This window comes from Vigna radiata, chromosome 8, assembly GCF_000741045.1.
Source record: "Vigna radiata var. radiata cultivar VC1973A chromosome 8, Vradiata_ver6, whole genome shotgun sequence".
Classification (NCBI taxonomy): domain Eukaryota; kingdom Viridiplantae; phylum Streptophyta; class Magnoliopsida; order Fabales; family Fabaceae; genus Vigna; species Vigna radiata.
In genome coordinates this window covers 44801173-44820333 of record NC_028358.1, presented here as the reverse complement: position 1 = coordinate 44820333, position 19161 = coordinate 44801173, and the positions used below count along the sequence as shown (strand labels likewise).

The 19161-nt window shown below is 33.0% G+C and overlaps 5 protein-coding genes and 1 non-coding gene across 9 annotated transcripts; all 6 read left to right on the top strand.

Annotated features, from left to right (window-relative positions):
* Positions 1–286: 286 nt before the first annotated feature.
* On the top strand, positions 287–1976 carry LOC106771488 (F-box protein At2g39490). The gene is made up of 3 exons (XM_014657479.2): positions 287–1257; positions 1412–1567; positions 1661–1976. Exons 1-3 carry the CDS (start codon positions 469–471, stop codon positions 1865–1867), a joined length of 1152 nt encoding a protein of 383 aa, XP_014512965.1. The 5' UTR covers positions 287–468; the 3' UTR covers positions 1868–1976.
* Positions 1977–2442: 466 nt separating this feature from the next.
* LOC106770904 (nucleolin 2) lies at positions 2443–4411 on the top strand. Its single transcript, XM_014656749.2, has 4 exons — positions 2443–2995; positions 3088–3259; positions 3462–3508; positions 3592–4411. The coding sequence occupies exons 1-4, from the start codon at positions 2547–2549 to the stop codon at positions 4133–4135; spliced, it is 1212 nt and encodes a 403-aa protein (XP_014512235.1). The 5' UTR covers positions 2443–2546; the 3' UTR covers positions 4136–4411.
* A 393-nt stretch (positions 4412–4804) lies between these two features.
* On the top strand, positions 4805–9428 carry LOC106771696 (protein UPSTREAM OF FLC-like). 4 transcript variants are annotated; one of them, XM_022785821.1, is made up of 5 exons: positions 4805–5559; positions 6215–6660; positions 7935–8117; positions 8221–8290; positions 8466–9428. In XM_022785821.1, the coding sequence occupies exons 3-5, from the start codon at positions 7943–7945 to the stop codon at positions 9019–9021; spliced, it is 801 nt and encodes a 266-aa protein (XP_022641542.1). In that variant the 5' UTR covers positions 4805–5559; positions 6215–6660; positions 7935–7942; the 3' UTR covers positions 9022–9428. The 4 variants fall into 4 exon arrangements, with proteins under 4 accessions (XP_022641542.1, XP_022641541.1, XP_022641543.1 ...); XM_022785820.1 differs by having other exon boundaries at positions 4805–6660; XM_022785822.1 differs by lacking the exons at positions 4805–5559; positions 6215–6660 and adding an exon at positions 7191–7306.
* A 604-nt stretch (positions 9429–10032) lies between these two features.
* TRNAK-CUU lies at positions 10033–10105 on the top strand. Its single transcript has one exon. It is a non-coding gene; the product is annotated as a tRNA-Lys (tRNA).
* A 1476-nt stretch (positions 10106–11581) lies between these two features.
* On the top strand, positions 11582–14997 carry LOC106770984 (protein ALP1-like). Its single transcript, XM_014656849.2, has 2 exons — positions 11582–11927; positions 13402–14997. Exons 1-2 carry the CDS (start codon positions 11816–11818, stop codon positions 14445–14447), a joined length of 1158 nt encoding a protein of 385 aa, XP_014512335.1. The 5' UTR covers positions 11582–11815; the 3' UTR covers positions 14448–14997.
* Positions 14998–16332: 1335 nt separating this feature from the next.
* Positions 16333–16854, top strand: LOC106771445 (the record flags this gene model as incomplete). Its single annotated transcript, XM_014657425.2, has 2 exons — positions 16333–16422; positions 16510–16854. Coding segments are annotated over 2 exons (174 nt in total), but the record flags the coding sequence as incomplete, so codon positions are not given.
* Between the last annotated feature and the right edge of the window lie 2307 nt (positions 16855–19161).

Below are 19161 nucleotides of genomic sequence, written 5' to 3'. Positions count from 1 at the left end.
ATATATATATATATATATATATATATATATATATATATATATATATATATAATAGCTTTATAAGAGAGTAAGAAAGAAAAAAGTATGAGGTTGTGGAATAAGCAGACCCACACTATTTATCTCGTTCAAATCCATTTCAGTCTAATAAACAGAAAATGATAAATATAAATTTTTTTAATTTATTTGATGTTGTCTTTTATTACTTTTTATTCTCTTTTTCTATAAATACAAAAATTTAATTCTTATGATTATTTTTACTTTAAAAAATGTATCTTTAACAATGGTACTGTAGAGCTGGTATGATAGATCCGTTTTAAATATAGGAATTATTTCACATTTAATATTATTCTAACAAATAACGTTAACCGCATGAAGATGGTCCTCAGACCGATGCATCAGTTGAACACATGAATTCTGAGTTTTGTAATCTCATAGTCACCTACCCTTATCTTTCAACTTTCCCTTCTCATGGAGGATGTCTTCAGCAATTTGCCAGATGAAGTTCTAAGGTCCATAGTTTCTTTTCTGCCAAATGAATCAACGCTACAAACCAGCCTCATATCTACTAGGTGGAGAGACTTGTGGAACCAAGTTCTTGTCAGACATGGAACCATACAAGATGTAGCTGCTGCTGTTGCTCAATTTCTGGCTCGTTTTGAAGACCATGATCCTCTAAAACATCCACGCAAGCTTCAATTTCACTTTGCTCAACACACTGCACTCTTTGCATCCATTGCAGCTGAAAACAAGCTTCTTCTTGATTTCCCCTGTGAGAACAAACACCTTGAGAGGAACTATGAACTTCAGTTCATCCTCAACAAGGACCACATCACACACCACACTTTTCACCCCACTTTCATTGTCAAAACACTCTATTTGAAAGCGGTGAGTCACTTGGCAAGTTCGGTGGCTTCCTCCATCGTTTCAACTTTGGAGCAGCTTGAGAAGTTGGTGATTGTTGAGTGCACTGGCTTGCAGTCTCTATGCATTGAGTCTGAATCAAAGCTCCAGAAATTAACCGTATTAGACTGCCCCCAGTTGAAGTTTCTCCATCTCAGAACTTCTAAGCTTAAAAATTTAACATACAGCGGACCTCTTCCAAGGATTTGGCCAGAATCTCATTTCAACCTGAGCCATGCCATGCTTGATTTCAGACAAGGACCAAGCTGTTCTGATTTTAAGGCTCAAGATTTCAATCATACTCTGTTAACAATAAAGAATTGTGAAACTCTAACTCTGTGTGAATGGACTTTTGAGGTATGCATATGTTCTTTCTATCAAGTATTGCTGGTTTAACAAAACTATCAAGTGAATTTAGCAGTGTATTATAATACAGCAGTTCATGGATTTAGGATATTACATCTTTAGTACACACAACCTATAACTCTGAAAGTTTTCCTTTTTCTTGTAGACATTGATATGGCCATCGATTTCTCCAACTGGGAACTTCATATTCTATAAGATACGAGAGCTATGGTGGATTCACAATCATAAGGCTGAAAACAGCATCGATGTCTTGGTCTCCTTTTTGAAATTATGCCCTGCCTTGGAGCAACTTTTTCTGACGGTAGATGTGCATTGAAATCAATTGAAGCTCTTGTTTTGCTATAGTCTAAACTTAAATTTCTGACTCTTTTTTTCTGTCACTGTTTGAATGTAGAATGATTCTACAAGTTATTCGATTCAAGAGACCAAATCAAGTTTAACACAAGCAACTGAATATACAAAATTGGAACATCTGAGAGGGATAAAGTTTACGGGATTTGCAAATAGAGCTGATGAAATTTCAGTGGCAAAAACATTAATTCAGTTAATCAGAGAACAGCCTCCAAAGATAGAGACATCAGATGGGACTTTGATATTTTGATGCACTGATACTATATAAGGAAAATCATATCAAAAGTCAGTTTCCAGGGTTTTATGGCTTAGAGGTTGAATATATAATATTAAGTAATTAATATTTATTGTTATATAACATTATTATTAATTTTTAATAGCTATATTGAATGATTCGTAATGTATTTTTATAAGAAATTGAACATTAAATTAATTTATATTCTCCTTGCTTTATAATTGATGTGCACAATTCACATTTTATAATATAGTCCAAATACGAAATGGTTTAAGTTTTTCTGCACTTGTACAATTTCTTTATGAACCTCCGGGATTTTTAAAGTAACCATTTTACTTTTCAAAATCACTATTTGCTTAAAAAATGTTTTAAAATAAGCTTTTCAGGTTTTAAAAATGTATGAAATTTGTTTCGAAACAAGATTTTAGAGTAAGTTTTACAGAATGTATATAATATGTAAGTGTGGGTTGTAATTAGTAATTGTAGGGGTGCAGGAAGGAATAACTAATGGCTTTTGCTGAAGGCTCAAACAAGTAACTCGTGGGCTTTCCTAAGCCCAAAAACAAAAGCCTTTTTCAAATATACCCTCCGAGTTTACGGCGTCGTTTGCTGCGTCTTCCCCAAAACCCTTTTGTTTGTGATTCTGTGTCGAGGGTTTGAGAGTGGAGTTGCAGCCATAACCGGGGCTGGGAAAATGGTTCTATCAAACAAGAAACTGAAGCTTAAGCTCAGAGCTGAATTGGCCCAACAACAGAATAATATCAACGAAGTTCCTTCATCTTCGAACTCTCTCAAATCTCTTTTGGACGCTGCCACCCCCACACCCAGATTGTCCAAGCGAGACAAACACCGAAAGCTTCGATCTTCCGAACATCCTCCAAAAGAAGCCAACAAGGAAACTGAAACTGAAATAGAGGGTTCGGCCAATAAGAAAAACAAGAAGAGAAAGAGGAAGGTAGAGGGAGATGACGTGGCAAACGAAGTTCCCGACAACACACCACAGAAAAACAGCAAGAAGAAGAAGAAGAAGAAGAAGCTGAAGAAGAACAAGAAAAAACCCAAAACCGCGGAGGAAAATGGTTCTAATGGTGGAGGGGAAGTGCCTGAGGCTACAGAGTTAACCAAGACCAATACAACTACCAGGTTATAATAAAATTATGACATCATGAATAACGCTGTTTCATATGAGTGGGATTTTTGTTTTATAATGTTTGTGTTCTGTGATGTGTATTCAGTCAAGACAATGGTGATGTTCCTACAAAGGTTTATGTTGGAGGAATTCCTTATTATTCAACCGAGGATGATATTCGAAGTTATTTTGAAAGCTGTGGCACCATAACTGAAGTTGATTGCATGTATTTTCCTGAAAGTGGCAAGTTTAGAGGGATTGCCATTATTAGTTTTAAGGTGAGTGACGAATAATGCTCTATTCCTGAAAGTGTTACTTTATTTTTGGTGTTCTTCAATTTCGACTTGAATTGAGAAACCTCTTTTTTAGGTTATTTCTTCTTCCCTCACTAGTTATGTTATTTCTTAAGTTTATACTTCACTTTGGTAGTAATAAGCATGTCCACAACTTACTGACAATTTTGTGGCACTGTTCCTGCAGACCGAAGCAGCAGCTAAACGGGCATTGGCTCTTGATGGAGCTGACATGTTAGTAACACTGGCAATTTTCTTTCTTGCTTTCTTGATTTACTGTATTTGCGCATTTCTCATCAAACATTAATGTGTAACAGGGGAGGACTCTTTCTTAAAATCCAAGCATATAAAGCAACGCGAGCCAATAAAACATCGGATTTTGCTCCAGAAATTTTGGAGGGGTACAATAGAGTGTATGTTGGGAATTTGTCATGGGATATAACAGAGGAGGAACTGAGGAAATTCTTCAATAACTGTGAGATAACGTCTATACGATTTGGTATGGATAAGGAGACGGGAGAGTTTCGAGGGTATGCTCATGTGGATTTCGGTGATAGTCAGTCACTGAAAACAGCACTTACATTGGACCAAAATGTTTTGTTTGGGAGACCTGTCAGGATAAGTTGTGCGGTTCCTCTGATTAAAAAACCAGGAACTCGTAAAAGCTCGACAGTTAATGAAGCTAATGGTGATAAATCAACTTCCTCAGGAAGTGGCAAGATGAATGGAGCTGATGGTGATAAATCAAGTTCCACAGTAAGTGGCAAGATGAAGAGAAGGACGTGCTATGAATGTGGTGAGAAAGGACATGGTTTTTCGGAATGTCCTAAGAAACAAACAGGTGCTGCAACTACAACCTAAAGCATGTAGGAAAACTCAACCAGGTCATGGTTCTTGTTTACTGTCGTAGACATTTGATTGTAGTTTATAGAATACAATAGTGCTGCATTCATAGATGATCGGGATTTTCAGTTTCTTACTTCCCCTTGTTATTTTGATAATTATATTCCCCTGTTAAAATGAAAATTTTGTGTTTGCTGTAAGCAAAGGAAAGTAGGAGATGAAAAAGTTACTAATAGTTTGAGGTTTTGTTCACCGATAGATAAGACAATTTGGTGTGAATTAACAAACAGCAAATTCAAGCTTTTTTTTTTTTTTTTTTTCTGTAGCATCTTATCCTGGTTGTATCTCATATTTAGATGTCTCCATTATCCTTGACTAGCTTTTTCTCATTCACGAGAAGATTTCTGAGCTTTGTACTTGTAAAGAAGATGAAAGTTTTATAAATGGATAAAAACTGAAGCACAGAACATGGAGAAAATTGGCAGAGTGCAGGTGAGAATGGAGAAAAATCATTAGAGGCGGATTAAAGATATTATGACATACTTTGTATTCATTTAACATATAACATATAGTACAAAAATAAAATAGTTATACATATGTAAATTTTTATAATTTTTTAAAAAAGGAAAGAGTAAAAAGTAGAAAGAATATTGTGAAATGAATGAAAAAATTGTAAATATATGAAAAAAGAATAATTTTTTAAATCATTATTGTGGATGACTTATTGATATTTTTTTTTAATAATACTTGGGAATATATTTTCCGTACTCTTAAAAAAATTATTAATGTGATTATCAGTAACTAAGAAACTTACACTCATGCCAAGAAAGTTTGATCAGTCAATCGGTGCACGTTTAGATGACAAACAAAACTTTGGTCCCTAAAGTCGCATCAAAAAATTGAAAATGGAATCAACTAGCTTTAGGTTTTGTAATGAATTATAAAAGATTTTGTATCGAATTCAAACTCGCATTTAATTGAGGACCCCAATTATCAAAGCAAAAATGAATTAACATGTAACTAATAGATTCTTCTACTTTATATGTCTCACTTTTCTCACTCTTCTAGTAAACACATTAACTTTTTCATTAATCTTAAAAATGGATTACAGATTATCATATTCTTCTTGCACTGCTTCTGTGTAAGGAATGTGCTCCTAGCATTTCAAGAATCAAGGACTATAAGATTGAAAAAAAATAATGATTAGATAGTTGATTAATCTAATGAAGAAGATTTGTCTCAGCACTTACTTTCCTGTGATGATTATCACCTGACAGATACGAATGAGGGGTCTCCCTCCAAGTTTCTGGTTCCAATTCTGCATAGTACCTCAAAAGCAACTTATCCAAGCAATTATTATGGCTACTGCTTCAATGCCTGACAGTGATTCTCTGTATTTGGAAGGAAACTGCAGGATCTTACATCCAGTCACAAATCTAAGGGTCAATTTTTTTTTATTGCATATAATTTCTTTTTTATGGCTAGGATTTTATGCAGTGACATAAGAATCAACACCCTGCCATGCCAAAGCCAAATCAGTTCAAAGATTTCCAATGAAGAATAAAAATATGACTGAATTCCTAGAAAAACTTACCTGTTCATCATTGATTTTGGTTACCTGCTCACTGAAAATGAAGTCTGAGTGATTCTCACATTGTCAGGAAGATCGAAATCACTCGTATTAGAGAAAAATATACAGAAAATTAATTAACAAATTGATCCCTCAAACTGTTTTCTTCTACTGTTAGTCTCTGAATATGAAATTTGTATCAATGAAAGGACTACATTGTACATGATTTTATAAACTCAGGAACTAACTCATTCAAGGACTAAACTGCATGTGAACATATATTTCTGGACTAAGCTGTTAATCTGAGAGAAAAAAATACAGTAAGGTATAAAATCGAGGCACTGGAACTGCTTACACAGCTTCTGCACACAGTACACACACCCTTTTGAACAAAGTTACAAAATCATTGTTATTCAAGACCTTAAAATGTTTGCTCATTATCTTACTGTTGTTTTAGAAGTGGTGAACTGGGCTCGACCCTCTTGAATTTCTACTACAAGTACTTTCATTTTTGTTTTTTTCTACAGTTGTGGACTCTAAGAATACAAGTGGCCAAACATCTCACGATGACAAATAGCACACTCCTCCCTCTTCTCCATGCAATTTGCTCTGTCTGCACTCATCAGTGATATTGGAACGTAGTGGTTCCAAATAGTGGCCCGGTAGCTTGTTCTGTGCATTGAAGGGCTCAATGCAAATGCCACGCTGTGCCTGTCCACAGTTTCTTCTTTTGTTTCCGATTTATTCCCTATCACACGTAAGCTTCCATCATTCATCTCATCTCTCACCACCACCTGCTTTCTCATTCAAGCCTTCTGCCACTGTACTCTTTTCATTCACACGCCACTTCAGCTTCAGAGAAGAGTGAAACAGCTGGAGACATAGCGTGACCAAGTGGTTTTCCTGCACACAGATTATACTGCATAATCACCATAAATATCTATCTAAAGTTTTTCAGGAGAGAAGTGACAGAGTAGGTGGACAGGGAAAAAAGTACTCATTTGTTGAATTCTAATTGTTTAAGAAGATTTTTAATAGTTTTCTTTATTTACAAATAAAGTGAGAGAATGATTTGCAGTACAAGGCAAAAAAAAAAAAAAAATGTCTGCATGGAGATGTTAAAATGTATCAACCCAATCCCTCCTATTAGAAAACATCTCAATACTATTTTTTTTTATATAAAAAAAGACTTTCTTTTTCCTATAATAAATAGAACAATCTAAAAGTTTATTAAACCATTTAAAAGAAGGTAAAATTTGATCTTTTTTACTATGTCCTATGGGCTAAAACATGAGAAACTGCCTTCAAACTTGATTACTAAGGTTTTTGTCATGCAAAATAAACCCTTTATTACGACTTATGCTTCACCAACAAGGAAGGTTTTTGTTACTTACTATACATGGCAAAAGTGAAGGCACGGCACCAAATGATGCTTAATGATTCAGAATATTTTATGAATTTTCTTCTTCTTGTAAACGGTGTGACACTTTTTTTAGTGTTTGAGAATTATCTAATGTCCCACATCGACAATTTCCTTATCTTTACACCGCCATCGAGTTCCTCCACAACACGGTTGAAGAATGCCTTGCCGTTTGATCAGTTGTTAGTAGTAGTTTGAGGTTCGTTGTTTTCTCTGGTCGTTTAAATTTTCTATGTAAAGGAACAGTGAGTTAGCCATTTTTATAATTTTATTTTGTGCACGACGTTCTGATTAGTTTCCGCACAATCTGCGTGGTTGCCGAAACTAGTCCATTTTTTTCCCTGAAAGCAGTGCGATGGTTTCACGGGACAACTTTTGACTTCATACGAATAAAATGAAAAATTTGTCCTGAGCTCACTTTGGTCCGTGAGCAAGTACCATGATTGATATTTCATATTGATAAACACCATTTGACCCTTAACTTGCAACCATAGTAGTAGCATCTCTTCAATATTATAAGCTCAAAAACAGGTTTGGCATCTTGCCGTGAAATATATGCAATTGCATGCCATGCCATGCCACTTGCTGGTATTGGTACATGAAAGCTCATTATTAGCCAAACGCAAACAACAGCCACTTTCCCTCATGCTGGCCCATTTCATTATAAATGCCAACAATCTCTCTCACTTCAGTACCTGAATTCAGAATACAATTCCACACACCCATCTTCCCATTTCAAATAATAATACAAGACCTTCTCATTCTGCACTCACAAACTTTGGCTCTCATTGCCTCCATTTGCTGTTTTTTATTTTTATTTTGTTAAGGGAAAAAAATGGTAGAAAGAGAAGCAGGTTCTGAGAGCTCCAAAATGTGGACTGAACCAAAACATCAACCAACTGAGCTCAGAGTTCCAGTAATATACTACCTTTCCCGAAATGGCCAGCTTGAGCATCCACATCTCATGGAGGTTCCAATCTCATCTCCACAAGGAGTGCTATGTCTTAAAGGTAAATGCTATAAGGAAACTAGAGATGCTAGCTGCTGAATTTGAGTTATGCCCAGATATAATTCACTGTTTCTCTTGTAAATTCACTCTCTCGTTCTCACCAGATGTGATAGATAGATTGAGTTTTCTCCGGGGACAAGGAATGACCGCAATGTATTCTTGGTCCACAAAAAGGTACATTTCTATTCTATCTCCTCAACGTGTGTGTTCGAATGAGATAAAAAGATTTGTGCTTTGATAGTAGTAGAACATTACATTCTTAAAGTGAATGAGAACACGTGTTTATTTAGTTCACTCAGAAGCTCAAACTTCTTGCAACTAACAATGATAACGAGATTTTTCTTCCTAGGAGTTACAAAAACGGGTTTGTGTGGCAAGATTTGTCTGAGAATGATTTCATTTACCCGAGTGGAAGCCATGAGTATGTCCTGAAAGGGACACAGATGATAGAAGCTTCTTCGAGCTTTCGATCCTGTGAGACAATATCAACATCAAGCTCCAAAAGTTCGACAGAAGCAAACAATTCTAGCATGGATGCAGATTCCCCTGCTACCATAAAGGGTAGAAGCCAATCATTTAATTCGAGTGATTACAAGTTTTACAGGGCAAAGACGTGCGAGGAGTTTGCAGGGAAAGCCACCAATGCCTCGACTCAGACAGAGGAGAAGCGTAGGGAAAGGATAAAATGGGAGAAAGTAGAAGAGTGTGAAGGAACTGATGATGCAAGGGAGTCAGGTGAAAATGAAGGATCTTTACGACTTTCTAGTTCTAGTTTTGGAGCGTTGGAAGGGTCTTTGAAGGATTACGGATCAGCAGACATCAGAAACCAAAGGGTTGAGAATGAACGTCCAAGTGGGAGGATCAAGGCTTCAGAAGTTCTCATGCAGTTCATCAGATGTGGATGATGTCAAAGGTTCATGAGTACGAATGAGAAACTGTTAATCACTCAAATTGGTATGATTATGCTGCTTCTAGTTCAGTTAGAAATGGAACAATGAGTTGAGTGACTTGTTGCTATTGAAACATCTATCCCTTGTGTTGTCCCTTTAATCAAATTAGACATGTGATGACATGAATTATTGCTCCTTCTATTTTTGTCGGCATCCAATGTTGTTGCATCACCATTTATCTGCAGTAAAATTTGTTGAATTTACTCAAATTTAATAATCTAATAAACAGGTTAGTTCACAATTAAGTGGAATTTTTTGAATTATCACTCATTTCAAATTCTTTTGACAGATTAAAATTCTCCATCCAAAAAATTCTGCAAATGTTTGTAGTCATATGCTATGTCTTTATTTCCACAGTTCTGCCCCAGAATGTCTTCTATTGAACATTTTGTTCTGTGATATTGTTATGAACATTTGACCTTGAAAAAATAGAGCTGGAACGAAGTTCAACTCTTCTGTCTAGAGGCCCTGCCTTTGGTTATGAATATAGGTTGATTTTTTTGTGACAGTGTTCTGCTTCAATATTAAGAGGTAGGACCATAAATAATTATATATATATATATATATATATATATATATATATATATATATTTAAAATTAATATAGAAATTAGTTGAAATTTAGTTCTATGATATTTTACGTTTAGAAGTTTTGAATGAGTTTACTTTCAAAACTAATTGTAAATTATTTTAATCCCAATGCTTTTTTAATATTCAAAACCAGGCAAACTATGAAAAGAACTTGCAAAATATTAAGTGGGAGACTACTTTTTGCATTTATAATTTCAGATTTTATATAATTTCAAAAGGCTAAAATATGAAGAATTTTAAAAATATTAGTCTATTTAATATTAATTAAGATCACTGAGTATTCTAATTTAAATTAATGATATGTGCATATATATTTATTTACACTGTGTGCAATATTATAAAGACTAATAAAATTAAGAGCTTAAAAAAGTACAAAGCCCGTCTAGCTCAGTTGGTAGAGCGCAAGGCTCTTAACCTTGTGGTCGTGGGTTCGAGCCCCACGGTGGGCGCAGTTTTATTATTTCTGTTATTTTAAGCCATGAAATATTTGCTTTAAAACAGTAACCATAATAGTGTTCCTGAATTAATTATTTTCTCTTTCTTTACTAACTTTTTATTGGCTACCTGTATTAATCTGAAAAGTCAAAAGATACTGCTCTATAAAAAATATTAAAGCTAGCTTTTCATATTATTTTTTCATCAAGTGGATTAAAAGCAAATAGAAAAAAATTCAGTCCTTCTGATTATCACAGTTTAGTTCAAAGAATTTACCATGTTCAAATCACAAATTTGTTTGCTTTGTAGCAAAGTAAATACTATTTTAAAAAATAAATCACAATTTTTACCTATCATAGTTTATTTTTCAATGAACTTAAGGTGTTTGTTGGTTGAGTTAAGAATTAATATTTTGAAACACAAAAATTCATTTGGTGAATTTAAACCTTTCACCACAACATTATCATAATGAAAAGTTACATTTTTTTTTTATAAAATTTAAAACTTTATAGTTTTTAGAGGTTAAATATGATATTTTTGGATCAATTTCAATGCAAATGATCAATCTTTTCACTTGATGGATAGTTTTTCATACTTTATCACAGATTTTAAATTTTGTAAACATGAATGTTTTTTTCTGGAATCCAGAAGTGAAGAATGCTCATAATTTATTTATATTTCATTTTATAAAATCGCAAAAGTAGCAATAAGAATGTCAAACCGTAGTGTTACCCAGCTAGAAGTGAGAATATGCGGAACTAAAAGTATGAGAAATTGATTTAAAACTATTCACCAGTGTTAATAATTTTATCTATGTTAAAATAAATTAATACCCAATATAGTTTTAATTTAAATAGTAAAACTTTTGAAATAAACAAAACATTATAATCTATTGTTCTGTTGAAAAATAAATATATTGATATCTTTAAATGAACTTGTACACGCATATAAGCCAGTTCCAGAGACAGTGACGATGATATGAAACAAAAATGGTCCAACAATGTAGTAAATGAAAATGATATTTCGAAATGAATATCAGAGACACCAAGATGCACGAATGGAATGAAAATGGTAATTGGTAAAACGACCAGAGAAATAAACAAGAAAATGGTAATTGGTAAAACGACCAGAGAAATAAACAAGAGGGTTTCATGTTTCTGACAGTAAAAAAACATTCACTGAGAAATGTTAAAAAAATTTATTTTCAGTTTTTATATTTAGAATTTATATTTTAAATGCTAAAGTTACCAGTTGGTTAAAGTGATTTGAAAAGTAAAAAATAAAAGGAATTGAAAGACCATAAGCAAGGAAGTGTTGAATTGTTCATGACATGTCGATTTACGACAGAAACTAGCGGTCTCGTCTCAGAGAACTATTTTAATTTCTTTTTATAATTTTATTTTTTTTACATTCTTTGATTCCCTTCACTCCACCTATATATATATATATATATATATATATATATATATATATATATGGATATTACACCTAGTATTAGTTATTCACGTATTCTGCTTCGTTCTTTCTTTCACCCTTTCTCTCTATGCTTTACTACTTCATTCATTTATCTTTTTCATGTCATAATAAATACTCTGCAATTTGCACACACACACTTTGATTCTTGTTTGGTGGAGTTGAAATCTGGGTGGTGATTAATGGGTTTTGTTCCCCTTTTCTGATTTTGCTTTGCTTTGGTGTTATTTTGGGTTGTGAATATATACTGAATGGGTTCCATCAGAGGAATCAAGAAGAGGAAGAAGGCTGATGACAAAGATGGCCAAGATGCCTCTGCCACCCCATTCGATTGGTGGCAACATTTCTCCCTCAGAATTTCAGGTACACTGCAATATCCTTTCTTGTTTGTGATTGGACATGTGTGTGTGATAGTCTGTTACTTGTTTTTCATTGTATATCAAGACTTCTACTTATTATTATTATTATTATTTATTATTATTATGATTATCTGATGTAGGGCAAAAAAGTTTTGTGCTTTTTGGTAATGGGTAGGATTATAATGATACGAGAATTGTTTCTTCAAGCTTAATAAGTTACTCATCATTCGATAATATCTTTGTTTTCTCTGCTTGACTTTCATATTCATGTTGCTCTTATGGGGCATACATCTTTGATGACTTACTTGATAAAGAAAGTGACCCCATGCCTTTGACCAAAATGTGTTTCTTACAAGGAATGTATCTCTTACTTAGAAACTGTAGTGGACTTTGGTTATAATTTTGTTGAATCATGTTTGGTTATCGTATATCTGTTTGGCTAGTTGCTATTTGTATATTAACCTTCCAAATTGTGAAACTTCTGGTATGGTGTCACCACATAATTAGACCATTGGTGGGATCCTGGTTGTAGGTATAAACAGAATAATTATATTTGTTATCTTTACTTATTGCAGTTATCCACTTACACAACAATCTGGGTATCTTATGCATTGTTTTCACGTGAATTGTGCAGCTTCTTTATGTTTTATGCATTGAATTCAATCAATACTCATTTTGACTTTCAACCCATTTCTAAAGATCTTTCTTCCTTTAATTTATCTTTTCGTCTCTTCCCAATGCCTGCTTTGAAGAGTCACATAATTTACAATCTCATCTCTATACTGATAACCAGATGCATTAGCAGTGAGATTATTCAAGTCTGTGGTTAACACGGTACTTTCCAACTAATATAACTATTTATGAAATATATTTTTGCATGTGGCTTATTAAATTGATTGAAGATAACTAAGGTATATAGATTCTGTGGAACTTCGTTGTTTAAATGTCAGATGTGCTGAACTTGGAATAAATGTTAGATTAGTATGGTTGGTACAGTAAAAAATTATTTTGAATGAGTTCAAAACATTGGCTGCTGAAGAGATTTTAAAAGAAAATAACATCTGAAAAAACAGAGGTATGAACCCGAATTCAGTAGATGCCTTACTATACTGATTTTCTTAATCAAAATTCTGTCGCATGTAGCCATTAGGTTGTTCATATTTTTGTGATATTTCTGCTGTGACCTGAGTAGATTTCTTTGTATAAGAAAAGAAGGATTTTTCTCACAGCGTTCAGAGAAACTGACCTCTAGGTACCAGTTACAAAGAATTTGCACATATATTTCTAATATATTTGAGTATAACTGTGTCTGGATATAAAGAATATTGTTTCTGCCTTTACTTCTTCTGGCATGTGGGTTAAGTTCCTTTCATGTTATTCAAGATGGTGCATGATGTACTAAACTTATTCATAATACATTTGTGAAATTCAACTGCCCATCTTCATGATATGCTCATGCTTTAATTTTCCAATTGTAGGACCTTTGGCTCAATCTAAAAATATAGAGAAATTTGAGTCAGTTTTCAAGATCTCAAGGAAGACGTTCAACTATATATGTTCTCTTGTGGAAGAAGACCTGCTGGCCAGAGCCTCAAATTTTGTTGATTTAAATGGAAAACGTTTGTCTCTAAATGACCAAGTGGCTATAGCTCTTAGAAGGCTCAGCTCTGGTGAGTCATTGTCAACCATTGGCGACTCATTTAGGATGAACCAGTCGACTGTTTCCCAAGTAACATGGAGGTTTGTGGAAGCAATGGAAGAAAGAGGACTACACCATCTCAGCTGGCCTTCAACTGAAACCGAAATGGAAGAGATAAAGTCCAAGTTTGAGAACTTCAGGGGCCTTTCTAATTGTTGTGGTGCCGTTGACAGCACACACATAATGATGACTTTGCCCTCTGTGGATGCTTTGAATAGTGTGTGGCTCGATCGTGAGAAGAATTGCAGCATGGTCTTGCAAGCCATTGTGGATCCTGATCTGAGATTCCGTGACATAGTTACTGGATGGCCTGGAAGTATGAGTGATGAGCAAGTGCTTCGAAGTTGTTCTTTTTTCAAACTTGGTGAAGAAGGGAAAAGGTTGAATGGGGGTAAGAAAGTACTTCCAGAAGGAACGGCAGTAAGGGAGTATATTATAGGGGATAGAGGCTTTCCCCTTTTGCCATGGCTTCTTACACCTTACGAAGGTAAAGGACTCTCAAATGTTCAAGTTGAGTTTAATAGAAGGGTTGTCGAAACTCAAATGTTGGCCAAGAAAGCATTGGCTAGGCTGAAGGAGATGTGGAGGATAATCCAAGGTGTGATGTGGAAACCTGACAAGCACAAGTTACCAAGAATTATTCTTGTCTGCTGCATTCTGCATAATATAGTTATCGATATGAAGGATGAAGTACTGAATGATATGCCCTCTTGCCACCAGCACGATTCCAGATATCCAGACCAAACCTGTGAATTTGTGGACAACACTGCCAACGCTATGAGAGAGAAGCTATCTCTCTTCCTATCTGGCAAGCTGCCCAGTTGAAAGATAATTTCTTAGGATTGTTACAAGTGAATGAGAGTTACATAAAATTAGATCTTTATTACCATCTTCATGTTATTTTGGTTGACAACTCAACTGACTTAGACACAAATAAATTTTAGTTGCCTCTGCATCAGTATCTTCTCGAGGAGGAGGACACAAATTATAATTCTGGTTGAATGAGCTATTTGCTTGCTAGTTCATTACGTCTCTTAAAAAAAAAAGGAGTTAATCATTTCTTTGGTTGCTCCTTTTTTTTTTTCATATTTTGGGTCTTAGACACCAATTTGTGAAGTTGGGGAGAGCACATTATATTAATCTTCCTTTGCTGGGGCTCAGCTCTTAGATGATGCAAATTTGGACATTATCTCAGTTTGGACACTGCAATGTATGATCATATTTTAGACCTGAAGTTGGGGTTTGGACTTAAATCAAACGATAATGGATGGTATAGATAGGATATTTAGAGAGGATTGCAGTTTTAGTGTTCTTACTCTACCTTTTAATCAAATGAAAGGGGTGATGCAAACTGATAAAACAGTAGCTCTATTTTAATATGGTTTGATTTTCAAATTTATGTGCATGAAAGAAAACTTGTTAGGAAATAATAGTTTTTTAAATAAATTTCAATACTTAGAAGGATTAGAAATCTTGAGTCCATGCAAATTTAATACCAAACTTCTTTAAAAGACAAAACTAAGAGTGGCATATATATATATATATATATACACACACATATATATTGAATGCTGATATAATCCCCACATATAAGGGCATTTTGGGTGGATGGCAATTAGGTGTGTGTGGTTTGTCTATCCTCCTTTTTCTCTTTTTGGAATAAAACTTTATACTTGTTTTTATCTCTAAAATAGATACAAAATTGGTGTCATTTCCCTTTCCGTCAAATAATAGGTATATCAAGAATTCATTAAAGTATTGTACATTTTCTTCTCTTACATGTCAAATAAAACTAACAATTATAATTACAAATTTTAAAATAAAATATTAAATAAATTAAGAGTGTATTAATAATTTAAGATATGGATAAGTATGATAATAAAAACAAAATAAAAATATACATTATATATTGCTCATTCTCATAGTTATCACTTTCAATCATATAAAACATTAGAAAACATTATATTTCATACTCTCTGATTTACAAAAAGATTGGACTGTAAACTCTACAAATTTATATTTTAATATTTATAATTTACAATATTATATCATTATGGGTCTATTTCTCTTTTTTCATAAAAGATAATAGTGTGACCTTGTTAAATTTGTGTATACATAAGAAGAGATAAACATAGACTTTATCATGACATGTCTGGTTGAATAAACTTTAATTCTCTTAAAAAAATGAAGTAAGTTTATATATATGCATTTTTAAATAACAAATCACCATCTGGAAATTTGAGAAAAAATTACAAATTAATTTATATGCATGTTAGTTTTTATCATATATAAATTTATTTATTTTTATTTTTTATTTTCTTCTAAAAATGTTAGTAGAGAAGATTATCAAATGAAAGATAAACATGAGAATGCATGTTGTTGCTGTAACTAAGTGAAAGAAATGCACATAAGGTTAAGGATAATTTAATATAGTATAATGTTTTAAATTATTTTAAAATAAGAGTCAAATAGATTAATTATTTTAAATATGAAAAGTAGTTACATTTTACAAAATATTTAGTTATTTTTTGGTATAAGAGCAGAAGTGTTTGAAATATTTGGGCCTCATGAAGGAAGGAAAGTGTATGATTGGGCTATCTGGGTGGCCTGGTATTGTTCAAAGAGAAGAGTTTAAAGAAAATGGCGTTGTGATTGCTGCATTAGGGAAGAAGGAATCCAAACACGAAGAAGCCATTGAAATTGAAATTGAATTGAAATAAGAATGGAATTGAAAAATGTGGTGAAGGACAAGAAATTTTGGATGGCATCTTTCATCATTGCTTGGGCTGCAGCTCTTCAGGTAAGGTAGGTTATCCATATTTATTCTTCTCCCTTCTCTTCAATTCTTCATCTACTTTCTTCTGTTGCTTTGCGTTTTCAATTTCAGGGTCACATGATGTGGTTGCAGCGCCAGAATTCCTTCAAAGAAAAATTCGGTAACCCCCAAGATCATCCTCAAAACCCTAACTAACTCTCTTAGATCACACCTTCACTTCTATTCTGTTTCTATGCTTCGATTTATTATTATATTAAACAATCTTTATCTTCCGCTGTTTATCAATTTGAATCATGCATATGTTGTCTTTTTATCCACTGTGAAACTGCTCGATAGCACATGTTAGAACAGAAACGATGAAATCTAAAAGCAGACTAAAATTCCCAATTGTTGCTTCAGAGTTTATATTCACTTCTGCCATGCCCTTTTATTCAATTTAATTTCAGATTTGGTTCACCTGTAATCACTGCTTGCATGATTATATATGTGTTGATCAATTCAAACCAGTGGTTTTGTGCGTCCTATTCATAGATTATAACTTATGAATCCCGCTAGGGCTTTCCGATGAAAACTCTCATCCATGTCACCAATTTATGATTCTCCCCAGTGATCCAGACTCATTCTCACATTATGGTGCAGAGGATGGAAGTTGTTGTCGTGGGAGAATTTTAGTAAGAGCTTGTAGGGTAATCCTTAGTTCAGGTGCCTCGTGTGTTTACAACTAAGCATAGCTGAGTAAAAAGAAATTGAAAATTCAACTTACAAAGCTTTGCTATACAGAGCTGTCAATAGTATTTGACAGAGTGCAGAAACATCTTAGAGTAGAGATGTTCTGTTATGTTGAGTTTGTTTCAAAAAACATTTGTCCCGCGTTGTTTCACCATTCCTTGCTTTAGGCGGCTTTTGTGTTTGACCTTATCAGCTTTGCTAAGAGATATGGAGTGCATATGATTGTTGCACTATTGTTCTGGCATGTCAGAAAAGGGTGGTGCGCCCTTTGACATGTGACAACAATAGTGGTGGCCATGTTATACAACTATCAGAGTGAAGTGGTAAGACAAAAAATAACCAGTAGTCATGATTTATGTGGATCACAAACAACCCTCCAAGTGTGTCCTATGGATCCTAAGTAAGAAGATAATCTGGATTACTTTCCAAGAACTAATATCCACACTTAGCAAATTACACATTAGGTTTTCTTGTTCTACTTTTTAACAAAGAAAGGCATTAGCTCTGTTACTGTTGTTGGAACGACCATTGTTGGGTTCTATCTTTTAGGACTAGCCAGTCTAAAAACCTCCTCCTGTGTATAGGTTTATCTGATTATATATGGTTAAAAACATTGAAGTGAATATGAAAATCTAAGGCTATGTTTGGATTAGTAGAGGCACATAAGATGAAATGGAATAAATTCTTCATTCCATTGTTTGAATGATATGATAGAATATGATTAGAAAAAAATTGTCATATTTACGTTTTGATTTCTCATCAATAACTTGAAACATGTCCTAACCCACCACAGTAGTTTCATTTTATCACTTTACATGTTACTGGACGAAAGAAACAATAAGAAAAGGAAATAAAGTATTTTTTTGGGAAGACGAAAGGTATTTTGTTCTCATAATTTTACTATTCGCATCTCGATATTCTTTTATTCTTTTAGAGGAAACATTATCTAATATCCTAAACTATAATTTGGTTTAACGCTAATTTTATTTTAATTGATCTTATTTATGAATAGATGTTTTTAATTTTAATTTTGGTCCAATTTAATCCTTAAACTTTTTTTTATTTTCTTTTTGTATAAGCACGTAAATTTTAATTATATTGTAATTAATCCTTAAAGCATACCAATTTTTTTATAAACAATTTTCAAAAAAATATTATTTAAACTGAATCATTATATAATAAGGCGTATTGATAATAAATTGATTTATTTGAATTGAATTAAATTCGATGTTTTTGAGCAAAATTCCAAATTTGAATATTGAAATTTTTAGTAATTCAGGGTCCGTAGCTTCTAAATTTGACTATTCAAGTTTATATAATTGATTTTTTTTAGACGATAGCATCATGACTTAAGCAACAAATAAAATCAAAGTATTACATTTTATAAAAATTGTAGAATTTTACATAGACAAATAAAAAATTATTTGTAAAATTTGAATAGGCATTTTATTTTTTTTTCCTTCTGAATTCTCACTTTTAACATATTTTTACATATGAAAAAGGAATTATAATCACAGGTAAGAAAAACTAATAATTACTAACATTTAATGTAAACTATTAAAATCAAACTTCCTAGAAAAAAATATATTATAAAAGATTGATTGATAAGCTTTAAGGATTAGTTAGAATAAATTTAATATTCTAGGTATTTATTTACAAAAATAATAAAGTTTAAGTATCAATTAAGTTTGAGGATCACTTAAATTAAAATCAAAGAATTATGCTATTTTCCCTATCTTTTTAAATTTGTAGTTATATATTTTTCCTTTTGTAATATATCCATAATATCAAGAATTATGTTTTTTAATTGCATGTTATCAAGTGCATTTTTACAATTTCTTATCAAGAATTATGTAAATGGTATTTATCCTACGTAATTTTAAAATCATAATTCCGTAATGCCTTTTGTTACTATTCTATACTGGTTGGTCGAATTTATGTGATTTTATTTTGGAATGAATAATTCGGAATATGTTGGATACATTTTAGAATTTGTTAAAATTAATATTTACAAGTTATATCAGGATTTTAAAA